At 40.0% G+C, this 21,991-nt stretch overlaps 1 protein-coding gene across 3 annotated transcripts in view; it reads left to right on the top strand.

The window, feature by feature from the left end:
* The window catches only part of Erlin1 (ER lipid raft associated 1), a 41,481-nt gene extending 26,161 nt beyond the window's left edge, over positions 1–15,320 (top strand). For all 3 annotated transcript variants that reach the window (XM_029569639.1, XM_008845546.2, XM_029569640.1), the window contains 5 exons: positions 549–607; positions 1,798–1,889; positions 9,249–9,338; positions 10,789–10,868; positions 13,113–15,320. In XM_029569639.1, coding sequence (XP_029425499.1) covers positions 549–607; positions 1,798–1,889; positions 9,249–9,338; positions 10,789–10,868; positions 13,113–13,334 — 543 coding nt within the window. In that variant the 3' untranslated portion in view covers positions 13,335–15,320. The remainder of the gene's footprint in view (positions 1–548; positions 608–1,797; positions 1,890–9,248; positions 9,339–10,788; positions 10,869–13,112) is intronic.
* The last annotated feature ends 6,671 nt before the right edge of the window (positions 15,321–21,991 follow it).

Here is a 21,991-nt window from a genome sequence, read left to right as displayed (position 1 = left end):
TGATTCCAGCTTTAGGAAGTGATTAATTTTCTTGCTAGATACAGTATTCAATTACACATACTGACCTGGGTTTTTTATTTACTTTTTGACTCCTGAATTTACATTTTCAACTTTGTACCTTTGACTACCTTGTTTCTTTTGATACTTTTGCAAAGTATCTTCTAAGGGAAACCTTCTCCCTAGTTTATTTCTTCACTGAAGATGGTAGATTTTTCTCTTACAGCCCCACATCACTTCAGCAAACAAGGAGCTGATCTTTGATCTGACTGTGGTGTGACAGCAAGCAAAGTAGACGTTCTAGCAGGATCCCTACACAGACTCGTGAGATGTGCTGTCGTGGTTAGGGTCAACTTGGGAAGTTCTTCTTTAGAAGACATAGTTAAAAAGACATTTTTGTTCTTGCTGTCTCGTTTTGGTGTGGGGATAGGATCTAACTCTGCAGCCCAGAATGAGCTTGAACTCCTCATTCTCTTGCCCTCTAAGTGCTGGGATTATAGGTGAGCCACCGTGCCTGGTTTTTATTTTGTCCTTTTCACTTTATATTTTAGGCTGTACGTGTTACAAAACCCAAAATCCCAGAAGCCATAAGAAGAAATTTTGAGTTAATGTGAGTAACATGAATGGGATCCTCATATTTCATTTAGAGCTATCCCCGTAATAACACACCAATCTAGAGAAAACATCCAGAAGGAAGGTATTACTTGCTGGCATTGGATAAATACCTGTTTTTCTGTATTTCCAGCAGTATTACCTATGATGTGGAGCCTTACTAGATTTCTTTTTATGTACAAACATTTCCAAAACATTGTCAGTGACTAAAGATGCAGTTTGCTGTGAAATTATTGCTTAAGCCATAAGAACTCTGAATAGAACCTTAAATTAAATATTAATAGAGGAGAGAAATTGTTATAGTTGAAGAGAATGTCCATTTTTTGTTGCCTCATTGTAATGGTAAAGAATAGATACCTAGCTGGTAAAAAGTTTAGTTTTTCATTCATTGTAATAATTAAACCTGAATCTTTGTACACTGCCTGTGGAGAAAGTCTTGCTTGAGTTTGAGTTGGCTCCTGATAGTCTTATTTATGTGTCCAGGAACAGCTATGAATGAGAAGTTTCTTGTTTAGTATGGAATTAGTTCCTAAGTGTTTTGAGGATCTGTTTAATCATAAAACTTAAAATATTTGAAATGGCTGTATTCTCACAATAGGTACTAAAAGAAGAAATAATTCTTTAGAAATTTTGATTGTTGAAAGGGAAAATACAAGATACTGAAGGAAAAACAGCTTTGCTTACCTAACATGCTCAAGACTCAGTTCAGTCCCCAGCACTTGGGGAAAACACGTACACGCACTCAGGGGTCCAAGGAATAGTAATAGTGCTCAAGTATGTACTTGAGTCCTCTTTGTTCCTGTCCATATTCTGTCATATAGTTTGTTGTCATTGTTGTTGTGTTTTTCTATTTCATTGTAAACCTCTGCTTTAAGCCTGTAAAGCGTGAAGTAGCAAGCTGGGCAGTAGATCATGAATCTGAGCCACTTACAGAAAAAATGTTGTTTATTCAAAGTTCAAATATTTTACACTTTAGATATGATTGCTTCTAGTGGTAAATGAATTCTGTGTTCACCTTCCCCACCCCCTCTTCAGTCAGTCCAGGGCATCACACATGCTAAGCATAAAACTACATCCTCAGACCTGAATGTCTGTGTTTCATCCCTATTACCACAAAGGAGGGAGGGAAAGAGGGAGGGAGGGGGAAAATAGAATCTTTTCTAATTTTTACAGTGTTTTGCTTCACAGGGAGGCAGAAAAGACAAAGCTCCTTATCGCTGCACAGAAACAAAAGGTTGTGGAAAAAGAAGCTGAGACCGAGAGGAAAAAGGCTGTTATAGGTACTTGGATTTGTCTGTGAAATGAGTATCTCTAAGTATGAGTGCTCAGAGTTTGTCCTGTACTTTGTCAGTCTCATGCTGGATAGTGAGATAATTCAAATAAAATAGCATTATGTGTAATGGAGAATTCTGGAAACTTCATCATACACTCTGATGTCCTTTCAAAGTAAGTTGAGCCAGAAGGTAATGAAACACAGCCCGGCTCATTTCAGCTCTTGCAGCTTCGTTCTAGGAGCAGCTGTCAGTTTATTCCGGTGAGTTATTGCTGAAGACTTAGTTTCCAGGTTATTTTTATTTTAAGCACCACTGTGCGCTTAGGTATCGTTTTCAATGCCGCCAATTCACACATGTGCAAGAATTTTCCTAGAGCAGCGTTGTTCAGCCTGGGTATGGGACAGTATCTCACTACCGGCTTTTTTTCTGAGCCATGATGAGTTAGGGTCTAAATACTGAGAGAATTTAATGTTTTCGCAGCATTTTAACACAGTAATATTTTTTGTATATTGAATCTAATAAAATAGAACTTACAGGGTTTTTTTTAATATTTTTATTTTTTATTTTATATGTATGAGTGTGTTGCCTGCATGTATGTGAGTGCACCTGTGTCGTGCAATGCCACCAAGGTCAGAAGACAGCTTCAGATTCCCCTGGAACTGGAGTTAAGGACAGTTCATAGCCACCATGTGGGTACTGGGAATCGAACCCAGGTCCTCTGCAAGAGCAGTCAGTGCTCTTAACCGCCGAACCATCTCTCCAGCCCCAAACTTACAGTTTTATGTTCTACTTTTTAATTTTACTTTTCTAGCAATTTAATTTTATTATAATTAGTCATTGGTTTCTACCAGATTATTCTTTAAGAACAAGTAATTGAGCAGCACTTCTAGAAAACATCCCTGAAAATAAAATTGCTGGTTCGTAGGATGTGTGTATCCTCCTAGCGTACTGCCAGATTACACTCTTAAGAGTGGTTCTTCCATTTTACCCTCTCTTCAGTGTGAGTTCCAATTTCTTTGCTGGTATATTTGAGTTCTCCTTTCTGTGTGTCCTCCTCACCCCTTGGAGTTATTAGAACTTCAGGCATTTATGTCAGTTCAGTGGTGGACATAGTGTCACATAATTTCAATTTTAACTTCTCTGGTTATTGGTAAAGTTGTTTATTGGTCATTCAGGTTTCCTTTTTTTTCTTCAAGGTGTATTGCCTTTTAATATCTTTAGCCAGTTATTTGATTCCTTTTTTGAACTGGTTTATAGGAGGTCTTTATATTTCTTGGGTACTAGTTAATCCTTTCCAAAATTTATGCATTACAAATGTCTTTTCTTGATTTTTGGCTTACTATTGAACTATGAAATTTCTTTGACATATATATATTAATTTTCACATAGTCAAGATCATCTTTTCCTTTGTGGCTTGCTCCTTAAGAATTCTTTTGCAGCTAAGTGTGATAGTACATGCCTTTAATCCCAGCACTCGGGAGGCAGAGGCAGGCAAATCTCTGTGAGTCTAAGGCTACCCTGGTCTACCTAGTGAGTTCCAGGCCAGCTGAGGCTACAGTGAGACCCTGTCTCAAAGAGACCCCCCCCCAAAAAAAAATTCTTTTGCTATCATTAAGTAACAAATCCATTCTAAAAGTTTAAAGTTCTGCTTTTTGTTTGTAGGGCTTTAATCCATGAAGAATTTATTGTAGTGTTTAACATGGCATAGAAATTGAGTTTTTATTTTTCCAAATGGTGAGCCAGTTGTTTAGACAATTGAGTACTTCATAATTTCCTCTATTTTGAGTGTAAATTGTGTTATGTAGTAAGATCTTATATATAATGTGCTTTGGCGATAGGTTCTGCATTTTGGTGTCTCAGTTTTTTGGTTTTGGTCTATGTTTTCCCTATTAAACAGTTTTACCCTCTGAGAGGATGATTCTCCTTAGCTACTGTTGACTATAACTGTTATTTAGTCCTAGCTATTCCTGAAATTGGCCTGGGCTATTCTAGGTCCTTTATTTGTCCATGTAAATGTAAAAGCTAAGTCAGACTCTATAAAATGCTATTTTAGGATTTTTTATTGGAACTTCAATGAATGTATACTTATTTATACAATATTTATGATACTTATAAAACTGTTATATTTCTCTGTTTATGAGAAACAACTTTTAAGAAGTATCTAATTTGGGGCTGGGAAGATGGCTCAGCAGTTAGAGTGCAAGCTTGAGACCAGAGTTCGAATTCCCAGAAACCCACAAAATGCAGGGTGTGTACAGTGGCTCACCTGTAATCCTAGCCTTAGAAGATGGGGATGGACTCCCCAGAGTAAGCTTGCTGGCAAGGCTGACCATATTGGTGAACTCTAGGTTTGATTGAGAGACCCTGCCTGGATGAATAAGGTGGAAAAGCAACAGAGGGTGATTCACTGATAATCAGCCTGGGCTTCCAGGTGCACGTGGGAACACACAAACATGGAAAATGGAAAAATAGAAAAAAATTTTTTTCTTAAAAGTCCTTGACATTTGTTAGAAATGTATTCCTTTTAAAGGTGTATACTTTTAAGGTTTGGGGTTTTTTGTTTGCTTTGGTTTTTGCTGTAAGTAGGCTTTTTGGGGGGTGTCTTTTTGAGACAGGGTCTCCCTGTAGCCCCAGCTGTCCTGGAACTCACTGTGTAGACCAGCGGGCCTTGAACTCACAGAGATCTGCCTGCCCCTGCCTCCCGAGTGCTGGGATTAAAGGCATGCGCCACCAAGCCCGGCAAGTAGGCTCTTTTATAAAGGCATATTTTCTAAATCTTCATTGCTTTTGTATACATGTTACTGATATTTTAATTTAGCAGTCTTATTGAAAATGCTATTGTTGCAAACACTATCCGGTTTCCCTTGTGAGCATTTGTAATAAGGACAATTCTGGGGTTTTCCTTTATATAAACTTTACACCTTTTATTTCTTCTTGTTGTCTTATTACCTTAAGCTGTGAATTCCTGTGCAGTATACAAAGTGATAGGCATTTTTGTCTTACCCCAAACTTTAAATAGTTACGTTAATAATTTCTGTCTAGCATTTAATAGTCAATGGTTTCCTTCTGTTCTTGGCTTGCCAAGAGCCTTTATTAAGAATGACTGTTAAGGCACACGCCTTTCATCCCAGAACATGGGTGGCAGAGGCAGGCTGATCTCTGTGAGTTCCAGGCCAGCAGGGGCTGCAAAGAGACTCCCTGTTTCAAAAAGACCAAAAAAAGAAAAAGAATGACTATAAAAATTTTTTGTTTATGTTCAGTTAAACATATGATTTTCCTTTTAAGTTGTTAATATGGTAGATTATATTAATAGGTGTGAATTTTCTTTATATTGCTGTATTAAACCCACTTGGTCGTGGTATAGAAAATTCATGATCTCTATAAAGTTTGCTGACAATTAAAAAAATTTTCTTTTCCTTTTTTATAAATGAGCTCAGCTTGCCACGTCCTTTTCTTATAGACTCCAGGATTTGCTTATTTGTATTTTGCTTTGGGGCTTAGAGGTTGTTTTTGTTTTGTATCATCTTCAAACCTCAAAGACTTGAAGAGCATTTATTTCCTGGAACCTTATATCTATGTATTACCTCCTTTTCGGAAGTTTCACAAAACTGGTGAAAACCACTTTGCTCCAATACGGTTTGTGCTTTTTGTTTGCTTGTACTTTCTCCGTAACATCTAACCTGCTGCTTGGATTTCTCTGTTGTGTATTAGTCTGTTCCATTATTTGTTTCTTTCTAAGTTTTGGCAATTATGTATTGATTGAAAATTGTCAATTTCTGTGATGGTTCAGATTTGGAGGCATAAATTTATAGAATTGACCTACAACTTTGAAAATACCTGCCAAGTCTGTATGTTGCATTTTCCGTAGGTTGTCTATTTGTACCTTCCCTTTCATTCGGTCAGTTTTGACGTTTCTTATTTTATTTGGTTTTGGTTTAATTGATGCTTTCATTCCAGTGCTATTTATACTCATTTTTATTAGTTCCTTCTTTCTACACACTTTGAGTTAACTTGTTGGTTCTTAATTCATTAACTTTGAATTTTTTTAAAAATGGAAGCATGTAGGATAAATTTTTTTTCTGAGTACTGTTTTGTGTCTTGCAGGATTTTTTTTTTTTTTTGGCTTGTTAGTGTTTAGTTTTAATTCTTTTAAAAAATTTCCATTATAATTTCATCTTTGATTCATGAGTAATTAATTATAAGTATACTGTTTGGTTTTTGGCTCAGTGAGTTTTGAGCCTAGGTTTTTATTACTGGTTTTCAGTGTCATTTATAGTCAGAAAATAAAAATTTTTATATGAACACTTGTTGAAAGTTGCCTTGTGGCCCTTTTCCATAAATGTTCTAGTTATGCTTGAAAACATTGACTGTGTAGTCTGTTTATTGGATTCAGGTTTCTCTGTAGATGCATTGTGTCAGGCTTATGAAAGATATTGATCACATCTTCTATATTCTTCTAATTTTTGTCTTCTTGAGCTACCAACTGCTGAAAACACTGTGTTAAAATTCCCTGCTATAATTATGTATTTGTTGAGTTGTAATTTTTAAGGGCATTTAGGTTCAGGGTCGCTGGAGATTTCCTCCTATTTTATATAATGTTCTTTATCCCTGAATATATTTTTGTGACTTAAGACCTCTGTTGGCCAATGATAATACAGTTGTGCCAGATTTCTCTTGGTTATTTTCTTGATGTATCTTTCCATCTTTTTACTTTCAACTTTTCTATGTCATTATGTTTTAGGTGTGTCTCTTATAAACAGCATATAGCTGGATTTTGTTATCTTATCCAATGTGAGAATCTGTCTTTTTAACTGGTGAGTTTTAGTCTTTTTATATTTATTGTAGTTACTACTGTGTTTGGATTTGTGTGTTATCACTCAATTGTGTGCTATTTACCATGCATTTTTTCCTCCAATTCTTTTTCCCTTCATCTCTGATTGGTATTAAATGAGTTGTTTTCATTCCTTTTCTTTACTTGACTAGAAGTTTTACATTCTATTTTCAGAATGTACAACTGGTCATCACTTGTGAAATGTTAACAGGCATGTCTGATCTGACTTGGTGAAGTCTGAAGTTAATCATTCTTTGTTCTCTTCTTGCATACTACTTGGAAATGCTTTAGTTCTCACCCCTGTCCTCTAGTCTCACCTTACTGTTGCCCTGTAGTCTAGTTTCATGTTGTTTTTACCCTCTCATTACCTACTGTCATCATTACTATTACAGTAAATGTTTACTTTGATTTAGAAATGTCGAGTAATCTTTTCCTCTGATTCTCATAGTTCCTCCTTTTTGTCTGCTAGTTTGTTGTTTTTCTAGTTTTGTATTTCTAGTGAAGGCTAAGGAACAGAAAGCTTGTTCAGGCTTTTTTGGTCTAAAAGTGTTTTTATTTTATTCTTAGATGGTAATTTAGTCTAAATTCTGCACCAAACACCACTTTGGCAGTAGTACTGTTTTTTTTCCACTCTTGTATGTGATACAAGCATGCCAATGGTCTGATTGTTCTTTCTGAGCAGTCACTGTTCTTATGTTTTTAAGATCACTCTAGATTTGAATGTTTTCCAGTTTCACTTTGACCTGTTGAGGTAAAGGAAAGCGTGCTTTGAGCAGACAGGTACAGTTCTTTAGGCCCCCTTTCTTGAGAGTTACCACCTCTAGAGGTCTTGGTTTCTTCAGGAGTCATTTCTAACGTGGCCAGGTTTGGAACACTACCCACATCCTTCTCCCTCTCTTCTGTGGTAACCGCCTCAGACTTGCCACTGCACAGGTTCTCGGCTCTCCTTTGCTGTGTCTTAGAGGCTGTCTTTCTTATGAACTTGCAGTGCATTGAAACAGATGTTGTTTTATGTAACGTTTCAAGGTATTAACCAAAGGATTTTTCTCATTAGTTTACTCTTTCACCTTTCTAGAATTCCAAGTCTGGTCATGCTTTTCATTGGTTTATTCCCATGTGATGAACAACATACCTTGAGTTTATGCTTATAGCTAAATGTGTAGCCCAGTAGCTTCTCTTTAAGTTAGAATCATATAGCTTGATTATACTCTGGTGGGGAAAGGGAACTATGTCCTGAGGTAATTGGTAAAGGGTACTGCTTTCTGAGAAGAAGAAACACTTGGAGATTTTCTGTCACTTGTTTTTCCCCAGAGGCTAGTGATATAAGATATGTTAAAATAGCTATTGAGACCTTTGGGGACTTGATTCTTTCCTTACCTCACACCATATCCCATACCAAAGTCTACAGGTGTTTAAGTTCCTTATATAAGGTGGAATATGTTCCATGTAACTTACGCACATTCTTCCTTACACCCTAAGTCATCTCTAGATTATTTATACCTATTATAATGAAAGTGCTATGTTAATGGTTATACTATATCATTTAGGAAACGATGACCAAAAACAGTGTGCACGTTGAACACACATTTTTTTTTATATTTCCCAATATTTTCAATCAGCATTTCCTTGAATCTGTGGCTACAGAGGACAAGGTGTCCTCACCATCTTTGCCTGAAAAGGAAAAGTGAGAATGTTGTTTAAGAATTACAGCAATTAAAGTGTAATTGGAGTTTTTTTTATGGTAGGTCCTGGGTGTTCGGGTTTAGGTGGAGGTTTTCCACAGGTAGTTTTTCCTGTGTGTATTTGTACACTGTGGTTAACGTGCTCACTATCCTTACTTACTTTTGACCTTCTCAGATTAATTTCCTTAATTTCTGTTTTATCTTTACAGCAGGACTGTTCCTCCATTTGTATTCATTTCCTTATGTCGTATTCTTGATGATAACTTAGCAGTAGATCCTGAATATAGTAAAACCAAGCTTCTTGACCTGTCATTCAAAACAGGTTTTCTGGCCCTCTTTCTAGTCTTATTCTTCACTGTCTTGTCACCTGCTCTATCTCCTATCTCCCTGTGGCTTTTTTACTTATTCCTACGTGTTTTCCTTTATGCTTCCTGGCATGCTCCCCACCCCACCCCCAGAACATGTCCATTATTCCTGTAAACTGCCTTCTAGAAGGTGTTCCTTGATTTAATTTATGTTCCTCCTGCCACTTCATCCCATTGTCCATGTGGCCATGCATTTCTGTGCTGGTTTTGTTCTGTGATAGCTTTCATAGGCATTGTTTTTCACCATTAGCTTGTGAACCATTGCTCATGAAAAACTGGAACTGTTAACTTTTGTGAATCCCTCTTCCCACAAAATGCGCTATCACAATAGACCTGTGATGAAAGAAAGTCCCTTTCTCCCTTTGAGTTGTTTGTAGAACAGGAAGCCATAAAGCATTATGTCATTAGTGTTAGACTGTGTGCTGCTGATTCTGAGTGCTTTGGGAATTGGAGATGCTTCTGATATTTTCTTTTGTAATGGTTATAGAAGCAGAAAAGATTGCACAAGTGGCAAAGATTCGATTTCAGCAGAAGGTGATGGAGAAAGAAACTGAAAAGCGCATTTCTGAAATTGAAGGTACATTGGGAAGAATGGGAAGCACTAAATCGTGAGCTGCTTTGGTTCTCTGATTCAGGATGAAAGCCATGGAATATTCTAGTCTCGAGGAAGTAGCTGGCCTGATATTTACAAAATAAGGTCTGGAGAGATAGCTCATCTAAGGTCATGGTTAAAAGCACATGCAGTTCTTACAGAGGACCCAAGTACAGTTCCCAGCACCCATGTCAGGTGGTTCATAACCACCTATAAATCTAGCTCCAGGGAATCTGATGCCCTCCTCTGGCCTCCACAGGCACTACACTCATGGACACAAACCCACACACAGATGCACACATGTTCACATAATTAAAAATAAAATTTTTTTAAAAAAGAATATACAGAATAATAAGTTTACCACCACCTGTTTGTCACCTGTCAACAGCAATAACAATAAATTCGCTGAGAAAAAAATAAGACCCAGTTTTAACAGAAAACCTGAAATTCTGTTATTGCATAGTGGCATGTTGATTTCCTTTTTGCTGTCACTAAGAGTCAAGGAAATTGAACCCAGGACTTACATATGCTAATGTTGGTGTTCTTAGGTGTAAGTCAAATTCACTGCTGGGAGGTGCACATGGCATCCAATCCCCTCCTCCCACAGTCCTTGCAACAGCCTGAGGAAAAAAATTCTCCAAACTGCAGTTTGAAGAATCTTTAATGAGTTTATTGGACTTGCTAACTGAGCTTGGGGTGCCGGTTACTTACAGACAGGTGGGCGCCCCCCCCCATTCACAGCTGATGCCGAAAGGAAAGTCCCAGCTGTGTTCGAAAGTCCACACCCAGACATAAATCCTGTGGTTCTGGACAGCCTCACAAAATGATGAGCGACCAGCCTCGTGGTTTTCCCAACTTTTATACCCTTAGCCTCTCCCCTGCAAGCAGCTATGGTCAACCAATTGGTGGAAAAGGGAAGGGGGGTGGCTTCTTTGCACAGTGTGGGAAGGAGGCGGGTCCATGGCTTGTGGTCACAGGGACATCCTCCAGGCCACGTTCAGTCATGGTCTTAAGGACACTTTTGCCTATAATACAAGTGTTTTTAAGTTTTCTATGTTAACTGATTCTGGATCAGATTTGGTGAGGGTGGAAATAGAATGGAACTTTCATTTCTAGACTTTGTTATTTTGCTTGAAACCTGCCTGGATGGAGTGTGAGGGTGATGGGATGACAGGCAGGGGGAGGGGGAGGTACAGGAAAAAGGAGTCACTTAGCATAGAAAATTAATGGACTTAAAAATGACAAAGGTATTTCCCCTTGAGAAGAAGCTGTCCTGGGGACTGGGACTTGAAAACTGCTAATGTTATAAACTTTTAGAGTGAGGCAAACAATTGAAATACTAAGCAATGGGAAAAGGGACTCTTACTCAGCTGAGGGAATAGATTAGCAACTTTCCTTTGTTGCAAACATGCTGTGACTGTGTTTTACTTGCTAGATGCTGCATTCCTGGCCCGAGAGAAGGCAAAAGCAGATGCTGAGTATTATGCTGCACACAAATACGCCACTTCAAACAAGGTGACTGGCTCTGCATTCCCCTTTCATAGTGCTAGTTCCTGATGTGCATTCCCTTTTTTAGGGGTTGATAGAGTAGATGTAATTTTATTCATTGTCAAGTAATAACAAACCCATCCTTGGCCAATTATTTAATAAGACATATTGATACTCATTGGGAACATTAATAATTTTTTATAAAAGTAAGGAACTCTGGAACAAAGATAAACAGATACCTAAGCACAAGTCAAACGCCATAAATCCATTCATTTGAACTGAAATATAGGGGCTCTGTAAAATTGAAGATCTCTTGGAAGAGTGACAAGAAAATAATAAAACTCACTTAGAACAGTTTTCCAGATACAGTAGCTTTTCAGAATAGAAACTAAACTTGTTTAGAGCAATGCCTCTTATCTGAGACATACTTAGGAATTGGGATGAGATACTTCCATTGTTGAAGACTCTGCTATACTGTGGTCTATTTTGCACCCCTAGCCCTTGCCTGCTACATGCCTGTAGTGCTTGTTGCTTAGCACCCCTCACACGTAACATTTCTACATGCATGTGTGCTACTGAGATTGCTAAGGTAGGTCATGCAGATCAAGATTTAAGATATAGAGGGTTTAAATTTTCAATTAGAAAGGAAAGGCATAAATTAGAAGAAATGGTCAGATGTGATGGGTTGACAGTGTAAATTGTCGGAACTTTGGAAACCAGTATAAATTTAATATCAGAGGAAACAGGATGGAGTTTGGTCAAGATGAAAGCAAGATGGAAAATTGACACATATAACGGTCCAAATTGATGGTAGGTGTTGATCAGACAAGCATCAAGACTTTACTGTTGAGGCTGGAGAGCTGGCTCAGTGATAAGAGTTTGTGTTGCTCTTGCAGAGGCTCCGAGTTTTGTTCTCAGCACCCAGCTTAGGCAGTTCACAACTGCCTGTAACTCTGGCCTCAGGGTATCTTAAGCCCTCTTCTGACTTCTGAGAGCACCTGCACATGTGCAAACACACATAAAAATAAAAAATAAAATACTTTTTTTTTTTAAAGAAAGACTTTACTATTGAGATCAGATTTTATCCTGAAAGGGGTAGGAATTTTATGCCACTTTGAAAAATATAGCCCATACATCAACCTATATTAAAAGGACTTTAAGAAGTAATTTAGTTGTAGAGGGTGACCAGATTTGATGTAGTATTTTGACAGAGGATAAAAATCAACTGGAGAGGGTGAGATCCAGCATGGAAGGTGCTGGAGTGTAGAGAGTGGGTGCTGTGGTACTGGGGAAGGAGAATAGGACCTGAGACAAGGCACTTGAGAGAAGACTGCTGGGGACAGTTCTGAGGAGCTTTGAGAACAGATGATCTGGGACAGTGGAAATGAGTTTCAATCAAAGAGAAAGAAATTTTGGTTAAATATATCATGACACTGTAATTTAAACAAAATACTGACAGGGTATGGGTATAGCGCAGCTAGTTGAGTGCTTGCCTGAAGCATGAAACCCTGGGTTCGATCCCTAGGACCTCATAAACAGCATGGTGGCAGATGCCAGTAATACCAGCACTCTGGAAGTGAAAGCAGGCAGATCAGAAGTTCAAGGTCATCTTTTTACATATAGCAAGTTTAAGGCTAGCCTGAAATACATGAGACACTATCTCAAAAAAAAAATTTTTTTTTTTTAAGTAAAATACTGATGCAAACAGTTATGGTGGTTGACAGACATCTGTATCACAAATGATTTAAACAACCAACTTCTGGGTAAAGGCAAAATGTCACCAGATCAGGTGACTTCTTGAATTTGGTCAAGAAAAGTTAAGTCACATAGGCAGCTGGTTGTATTGTTGTGAACCCAGGGTTTTCTTTGGAAGCCCTAACACTGATCTGTTGACCTTTGTACCTCTCAAGAGAATCAATAGAAATTCCATGTCAGTTTCAGGTTGAGTTCAGCTAGATGAAATAGAAAATGCATATAAAAGTACTTTGTATGCCCTAAGTCACAAAAAAGAAATATCATTAGTTATTTGTTCCCCATCTAGTAAGAAGTATACAGCTCTTGCATTAATATAGGAGCTTGCTGAAGGAATTTTAGTCAGGAACTTAGCCGCTAGTATGATAGCCACACTCCAAGTGAGAGAGTCATTGGTAAACATTCCAAGTTGAGTCATGTTGCTCAGGATAGAAATGAGAGAAATGGCTGTAGGGGAAAAAGAGGTGACTTATTGCACAAAACTATCCTAATTTCTTTACTCTTCTTTGTCCCACACAGCACAAATTGACCCCAGAATACCTGGAGCTCAAAAAGTACCAGGCCATTGCTTCTAACAGTAAGATCTACTTTGGCAGCAACATCCCTAACATGTTCATGGACTACTCTTGTGCTTTGAAATATTCTGATGTTAGGACTGGAAGAGAAGGCTCCCTTCCCCCTCAGGAGGCTCTTGAACCCTCTGGAGAGAGCCCCATCCAAAACAAGGAGAGCACAGGTTGATGCAAGAGGTGGAAATGTTCTCCCATATCAAGATGCTGCCCAAGGGGCTAAGTGGGAACAGTGATCATATGGACTCTTCAGATTCACAGAGAATTCATGCTCTGTTCTGACTCTTGTGATAGTCCTGGTTTGCCAGCTGAGTGCAGGCTAGAGCCAGCTGCCTGGCCCTCAAAGGTCTTTTTAGCCACAGTTTTATCAAATATTCTGTATGTTTTTCTTTTTAAACCGGTACTCATGAATGAAAATCTGACGCTAAGATACTGCCTGCACTGGAATGGCAAACGCTATATAACAAGCTGTGGTTTTCTTAAGCTGAGGTCTATTGAATAATGTTTACATTGGTCCCTGGGGACATGTGTGCTCAGACATTCAAGAGATAGGAGGCCAGAGAGCGGACCACCAGGATATGGTAAATTAAATAAGACTGTACCTGGGACCCAGACTCTCTTTAAAGTTCAGTCCCACATTCCTCCATGTGATTAACAGCTAGGCCTCTGCATTCCCCAGGAAATGATCTTCCAGTTGAGTAACCATTTACTTGATAGAAATTGCACCTTTCGGTTTTCCTTTAGTCAGGTTGGTGGCCTGCAGGGACACGCACTTTGCCACCCAACCAGAGATCCCTCATCAATAGTTGATTGCATTAGTAGGCTCAGAGCTAAAGAGATCAGTTTAAATTTGAGGAACATGTAACTTTGGCTCTGCATAAAAGCTTGGGGCCCTGCATTTATCTCCTCCATTGGGCCATAACTGCCAACATCACTGCCCTAGCCCATGTGTGACTTAAGGTATCTGGTTTTTAGCTACAGATGACTCCTTAAATGTCACCGCAGCTGTGGCTGACCAAGAATAGAACAGGGCTTTGACCAGATATAGGAACAGTGTACAGTTCCTAAATCACAGCACAGTATTGTATCAAAATTACAGGAAGTTTTACTTTTAAAACTGGATTTGGGGTACATTCATTTACCCCACCACTTCTGTCTAAAGGCTAAGTTCCAGAGTTGCCGTGCTTACTAACACACTGATTCTCCTTAAGGTTGTTCACAGAGAGTAGAACACAGTGACCTAGAAAGCATCTGTGGGCATCTTTGTCTCGTTTCCCTCTGACCTTGGGATGCTGAAATCAAAGTTTCTCTAGGAGATTGGGATTACAGTGACTTCCTGGGCAGCCAGTGAATTTATTCTCCATGAGATGACAGAGTTAACCTGTGGCTGGCTGTAGGATATCCGCTTCATCTAGACCTTTTTTTCATCAAATTGACTTTCCTGGAACACGTTACTGCACAGGTGGACCTGAGTCTGTGCAGCTTCTTGACAGCTCTATTTTACACTTACGTTGAAGCCCGACAGAAAAGTTATGGGACCACTTCCTGAAACCTCTCAGCTGTCAGTCTCAGGACAGCTGATGGGTTGTGCCAAACACTTTATTTGGGAAAGGAAAGCCCAGATTTGAATGTTTTTTTTTTTTTCCCCCTTAGGCCTTATAGTATAGAGGCATTTGTAATGTGGAGAAAATCATTTTCCTCATCTAATTACATAAATTCTCTATGAATGAAATCTGTATTCGTTAGCCCTCCTTACAAGAATTTTTGAACTATAGTCTTATATTGTTGCTACAGATAAATGGTTGTTGCGGGAAATCTGGATCATCGCTTTGTGCTTTCCTTCCCAGAGCTGTTTCTAATTCCCAGAAGCGAAATGCTGTTGCCCCAAAGTCATGGCTGTGGATTTTCTTACCCGTCACAAGCCCTGACAGCAGGGTTGAGGAACAGGGAGGTGTCATGTGAAGGCTTAAAGAAAGCACTTTCACGTAAATGCTCCATGGAGTGAGCTTCCCTGCCCACTCAGTGAGCTAAGGCTAGCCATCCTTCAGGAGTGTTCCTTTTGGTAAATATACACTGTAACCTTTAAGTCTAAATTTGTATGTGAAATGCTACCTTTTTTAAAATAAGAAACTAAATAAAATTATTTTGCTATCAGTGATTGTGTGGGTTTTGTTTTTCCAGTATGTCTTCTGTTCCTCTGTCGTAGTGCTTCTCAAGCTGTCTTGCCAATTTCAGCTAGATCGCCAATTTATTCAGCTCCTTGAATTTAACTGTGAGGCTTGTACTTTTTCCAAAATGTCTACTTGGTATAGATTATTTCTAAAATAACATTTCCACTCTTTCCTAACTTCCCTAGAATTTGACAGGTTATTGTTTGGATAAGGTCAGGAGCAGGGGAGGGCAGAGGGAAAACAAGAGTATTGTGCCCCTTGGAGCCGTTACTGAGAATTAAAATACTGTTACACTACGGGAAGGAGCGGGCGGTTTGTGGCAGCCATAACTGGGAGTAACTGACACTGAGGAGTGTAGAGGCATTATGATGGGGAAATCTTGTGCCTCTTTAGTTATATAAAGTCTATGAATGAAATCTGTGTTCTTTAGCCCTCCTTACAAGAATTTTTGAATTATAGTCTTGTCATATTGTTGCTGCAGATAAATGATGATTATTGTGGGAAATCTGGATCGTTGCCCTTTGTACTTCCTAGAGCTGTTTCCAATTCCCAGAGGCAAAATGCAGTTGCCCCAAAGTGATGGCTGTAGATTTTCTTACCAGTCACAAGCACTAATTTAGATCTTAGATTGAGGATGGGACCTAGATTCTTCCACCCCTGAACATTCCCTTGTAGAGAAGTTTGCAACACTGCTGTTGGGCCAGCAGGGACTAGCAGTTGGACATTCAGGGGAAGGACTCCTTCTACCCAGGTTCTGGGATCCACCCCTATACTACCCCCACATTAGCTGCCACCAACTAGGGAACTTTAATTTGAACTCATTCTATGGGTAAGTCTTAAAGTGGTTTCTGCCTATTCCAATAAGAATTTTTGTGAATTAGAAGTTGGGACTTGTATTTGCTTTAGGATCAAGCCCGAATATATGCAGGTGAGGCTCTTCATGATCTGGCCCCTGCTGCCCTCACCAGCCTTGTCAGCTAAGGTCCATGAATGTCCCTTCGCGTGCTTTCCCTTTGCATGCCATGTTCTGTTCTGGCTCATTCTTCTCTCTGTGGCACCACCTTTCCTTTGCTAACTCCTAATGAGTCTTCGTCACTTTGAGGGGTCTCCCTGAACTGTGTGGTCGCCCTCTGTGAAGACTTCCTGCCTCCTTACAGTGTCTATTATATAACAGTAATCTCTGTGAGTACACAGACTGACTTGTTGCCAGGGATTATATTTACTGCTAAACCCTGAGATGGTGCTTGATCCTTATGACCTGATCAGTTTTGATGCATGAAAAAGAACCAAAGGATGAATATGAAGTGCAGGAAAAATTGTTCAGTAAGTAGCAGAGCAAAAGGACTCAGAAGTTAGGATCAGACCAGGTATGATGGTGGCAAGGTGGGGGGAGAGGAGGATTGCTTCACCTAATCTTCAGGAGTCAGTACTTTTATGAGTAGTCCATAAGTTCCCACCATAGTGAGTGCAATGCTTTAATGAGTTTAAGTATGAAATAAAACAGATGTTCATCTTAAGGAGTTGAGGTAAGCTAGCTGGATTTCAACCTCAACCTTCAGGAATATCCCAATAACCTGGGCCAGCTTCTCAGTGTTCTCCCTATTTCTTGTCTTTGTGTAAGCACTTAGGACTAATTCACTGTTAATTTCTCACTCTTAGTGTCTATTGTTACACAGACTGGTAACTCATAGTGACATGTTACTCATTTTCTTTATTGTGCACTGTGGTTGGAATGTGTCCTTCAAAAGGCCTGTGTTGGGGCTGGAGAGATGGCTCAGCGGTTAAGAGCACTGGTTGCTCTTGCAGAAGACCAGGGTTTGATTCCCAGCACCCACATGGTGGCTAACAACCGTCCATAACTCCAGTTTCAGGGGAATTTGACGCCCTCTTCCGACCTTCGTGGGCATTGCACAACACAGGTGCACTTACACACATGCAGGCAATACACTCATATACATAAAAATAATAAGCTAGGCGTGGTGGCGTACACCTTCAATCCCAGCACTTGGGAGGCAGAGGCAGGCGGATCTCTGTGAGTTCAAGGCCAGCCTGGTCTACATAGTGAGTTCCAGGCCAGCTGGGACTACAGGAAGACCCTGTCTCAAAAAGACCAAAAAATAAATAAATACGTAAATAAATTTTTAAAAGGCCCGTGTTAAAAACAGCCTTCAGGGTAGTGGTGCTGAGAGAAGGAGATTAAGCAAGGAGTGCTCTCAGTGGATTCAAACCTTTCTGCAGGAGATGAGTTCGTTTTTTAAAGGGGGGTGTTTTGGTCTGTGTGTGTGTGTGTGTGTGTGTGTGTGTGTTTGTGTCCCTCCCCTTTTTCCCTCTCACCCTCTTGCAATCTCTTAACATTCTGCCTTCTGCCACAAGACAACGCAGAAGACCATTACCAAGTATGTCCGTGGCCTTGGATTTCCCAGCTTCCGTCACTGAGAAATTGCTGTTCATCATAAATTACCCAGTCTACAGCGTTCTGTTACAGCAACTCTAAAGCATTGAGAAGAAATCTGTTCCAGAGGAGCAGAGTGTGCTGTAATATCTGCAGATGTGGACGTGGTTTTGGAATTGAGCAGTGGATTTGGAGAAGGTATTTGGAGAAGGAGGCTAGAGAGGACCTAGGTTACCATGAACGGGATGCCAAGGACAGCTCTTGTGAGGGAAGCCCTGTAGGGAGTCTAAATGTCACAGGCACTACATCAACGGTCAGAATATTGGTACAAATAGAAAGGTAAGGATGTCTAAGAAGGCTTCAGAAATAGACAAGGTGTTAGGAGCTGGAGTAAAGGTCATCCTCGTTACAGGTTGGGAAGGGCAACAGAGTAATGTCCCTGGCAAGGCAGGGATTTCAGAACTTGCTTCTCTAGAGTATCTAGTGGCAGAAATTCTTTTCTTTTTTTGTGTGCAAGGGACTGAACCCAGGGTCTGACGCACATGCTAAGTAAATACTGTACCAGGGAACTAGACCAAGCCAATGTGAAGAAATTCTGAAGCAGAATTGAGTTATATTGAAGAAGCTGCTGCTTTTAACTGCAGATAGTAAAGTGGAAAGAAGTGTGTTATAAAGATGGGAGTTTTCAAATTGTATTTGTGTACACACGTGAATGCAGCTGCCTGCCAAGCCTAGACAAGGAGGTCAGGAGTTAGGAGCCGGAGTCAGGCAGGTATGAGTTGGCCAACGTGGTTGCTGTGAATGGAACCAGGGTCCTCTGCAAGAGCAGCACAAAGCCATCCCTCTATCTCCTAAAGATGGAATTAAAAAGGAAACAACTTAGGGACATGAGAATCTTCAACATGGCCCTGGAAAGAATTAAAAAAGGAGAAAACCAACCATGTGATGGGTGTTACACTAAGCGCTAGCTTCTGCCCTCTCAGACTTGGGAGTTTCCCAGTCTCAAGAGCCAGTACATACCTGTTGATTATAAATCACCCAGTCTTGGCTGGACTCGGTAGTGCATGCCTTTCATTCTAACACTTCGGAGGCAGAGGCAGGCAGATCTCTGAGATCAAGGCTAGCTTGGTTTACATAGTGAGTTCTAGGCCAACTGGGGCTACAGGGAGACCCTGTCTCAAAAAGACCAAAATAAATAGCCCAGTTTCATACACTGTCATGCCACAAAGAGGACAGGGACACCATCCTTCCTTGGAAGTCTTACCCACCACCTATCTTCCCCATTGTCTCTTTCAATCCATTCTACTCACATTTTTTATTCTCAAAAATGTTTTCTCATTTAAGTATTTATTAAGCAACTATTATGTGCTAGTTGCTAAGGCACTCAGAAGGCATACAGCCTTGGAGGTGCTGTGGATGGGTCAGGTGAGTAGCATAACAGAGTTGGTGAAGAGCCACTGACCCTGGTGGTTTCTAGAAGCAGGGTCTGATGGAGGGATGAATGGAAGGCAGCAAGCCAGCTGAGCACAGTGAGGGGAGACAGGCAGTGGGAGAATCACGTTTTTATATGTTTTTTTTTTCTTTTTTGGTCTTTTGAGACCACACCCTCTTTTGACCTCTGCAGGCATTGCATGAGACAGGTGCACTTACATGCAGGCAAAACACTGGTAAACATAAATAGATACTTTTTAAAAATGTTGGCCAGAAACAAGTCCTCATACATTGTTGGTCTTAGTGTAAAATGATGCACTTATTTTGGAATTCTTATAGACCGTTCCCCAAAATGTTAAATAGTTCTGTGACCCAACGTTCTACTTCTGGATCTACCTAAAGGCTTTGGAGCATAGCCACACAAAAACATGTACATGAATTTCATCACAACATAGTTCAGACTAGCCAAAAAGTGCAGATGGCTCAGTGCCCATCATCTGACGGATGAATAAATTCATTCATTCCTGAAAGTGACATGTCACAAAAAGAACCGAAGCGCTGATACATACTGCAGCATGGAGGCCTTGAAAACATGCTAAGTGAGAACAGACACCTAAGGCCATACCCCGTAAGGGTCTACTTACATGAAATGCTCAAAATAGATAAATCCATGCAGATAAAAAGAAGATTGGTCCTTGCCTTAGTCTGAGCAGAAACGAGTGGCAGCCGGTAAGTATAGGGTTTCCATTTGGAGTAATGAAAATATTCGGTGTTAATTTAATGGCTACTCTGAGTATTCTAAAAACTAATCTGTATAAGAGAATGAATTGCATAATATGTAAATTATATCTCCAACCATAATTTGTTTTTACAAGAAGGTAAGATGATACTATGAAAATCTTAATTCCAAAACCTTCCAGGAATGGCAAACAATTCATTACAGGGAACAGGACAGATGAACTCATGAGGTGTCAGAGAAGGGAAGAGAGGCACAGGTCAGGGGGCCTCCTAAATCTTGTCACACAGTGTTGAATTTCTCCAAAGATTGGAAAGAAAATTTTGAAACAAATTTTCAAGGTTATAAAAGGGACTGACACAATTAGATAGTTTTAAAACTGCTTTTCTAAGTATGTTTACCATGCACTAATTCATCTGCCTCAAAAACAAAACAAACTTATCTACTGAAAGTAAATGATAATCCGCCCTGGGAAATAGAGAGATGGCTCTGAAGTGAGAGAGAAACAAAGCTGGAACCAGAAACTAAGAATTGCTACAAACATTTTGATTGTTTCCTACAATAAATAAGAGGTTACAATATACTTTTAGATTTTTAAAAAATAATAAATTAGACCATGAAACAGCCATAGTAAAATTTATCCCAAGGAATAAATAAGGGCTGGAGAGATGGCTCAGGGGTTAAAAGCACTGACTGCTCTTACAGAGGACCTGGGTTTGATCCCCAGCATCCATGGCTAGCAACCATGTATAACTCCGGTTTCAGGAGATCTGACTCCTTCTGGGTTCCATGAGCACTGCAAGACACAGGTACACTTATATACATAAAATAACAAAATATTTATAAAATAATAAAAGATTGATTTTTTGGGTGGGGGTCTTTTTTTGAGACAGGGTCTCCCTCTAGCCCCAGCTGTCCTGGAACTCATTATGTGGACCAGGCCAGCCTCAAACTCACAGAGATCCACTTGCCTCTGCCTCCTGAGTGTTGGGATTAAACCACCACACCCAGCCTAAAGATTATTTTTAAAAAGCTAAGCATAGTGGTACATGCCTGTAATCCCAGCACTCAGGAGGCTGAGGCAGGAAGATTACCATGAGTTCAAGCAGCCAGGGGAACAGCAAGACCCTGTCCCGACCCGCAGGACAGTCAACGTGGGTTTCTGGAGGGAGGAGAGGGGACGGAAAGGGACAAGGGATGCGAAGAATGGAGACAAGACAGGCTTTCTGATCAAGTCTCATTTAATGAACATTCACACAAAGTTTTTATAGGGAGGAGAGGGGGAAGTTGGCAGGGAAAAATCCATTGAAGTAGGGCAACTTAATTAACAGAATGATTATCACAATAACACCACACCAATTGATCACAGAGTAAATTCCATAGTAACACCACAATTCTATATAGCAAGTTATAAATCAATTAAGAGGTTACACTTGTATGATTACAGAGTAACACCAAAGTTTCTTAGCAATTACATGAGAAATGAGGGAGTCTCTCAGGCGTTAAGTGCCCAGGTTAGAACAACATGTTTGTGAGAGGCTTTCAAGTATAGTCATCTGGTTAATCTCAAACCAGGCCAGCCTTGATGTCTGAAAAACAGCTTTGCCAGAAATCAGGTCTTGCTATTTCCTGGGGTAGGGGCCTATGGCTCCCGACAGATCCCCCTTTCTTTTATATTTTAAAAAGAAGGAAAATGAGCCAAAATAATCCCTTAGGGAACCGTGCCTGCCTTAGGTTGGAGAATTTCTACTGAAGCTTTAACCCGTCATGGGCTAAGACAGCAGCTTTGGCTGCCCGCCTGGCTTAGGCAGCTACCAGCAATTCTCTCTTACCCGTCATTGGCTATCCGGTTCAGCTCTCAAGGGGACGACTGAAACACGTCGTCATGTGGCCTTTCAGGCTCATAAGGCTCTTCTCGATCTTTAAGTGCAAGCCTGAGATAATGTATTTGAATTGGCTTTGCTGTAAGATCATCAATCTGACTTTTAATGAAGGTGTTAACTTTTACCCCAACCTGTGCTCTGTGTTGAGGTTAGGCAGAGCCTAAGTCCCCCTCTAAGCAAACAAAAGGACCCTAAGGGGACAAACAGTGTACAGCA

Source organism: Nannospalax galili, unplaced genomic scaffold (assembly GCF_000622305.1).
Source record: "Nannospalax galili isolate Female #2095 unplaced genomic scaffold, S.galili_v1.0 scaffold161, whole genome shotgun sequence".
NCBI classification, from domain to species: Eukaryota; Metazoa; Chordata; class Mammalia; order Rodentia; family Spalacidae; genus Nannospalax; species Nannospalax galili.
The sequence above is the reverse complement of the archived record's forward strand: the minus strand, read 5'-3'. Positions and strand labels throughout refer to the sequence as shown.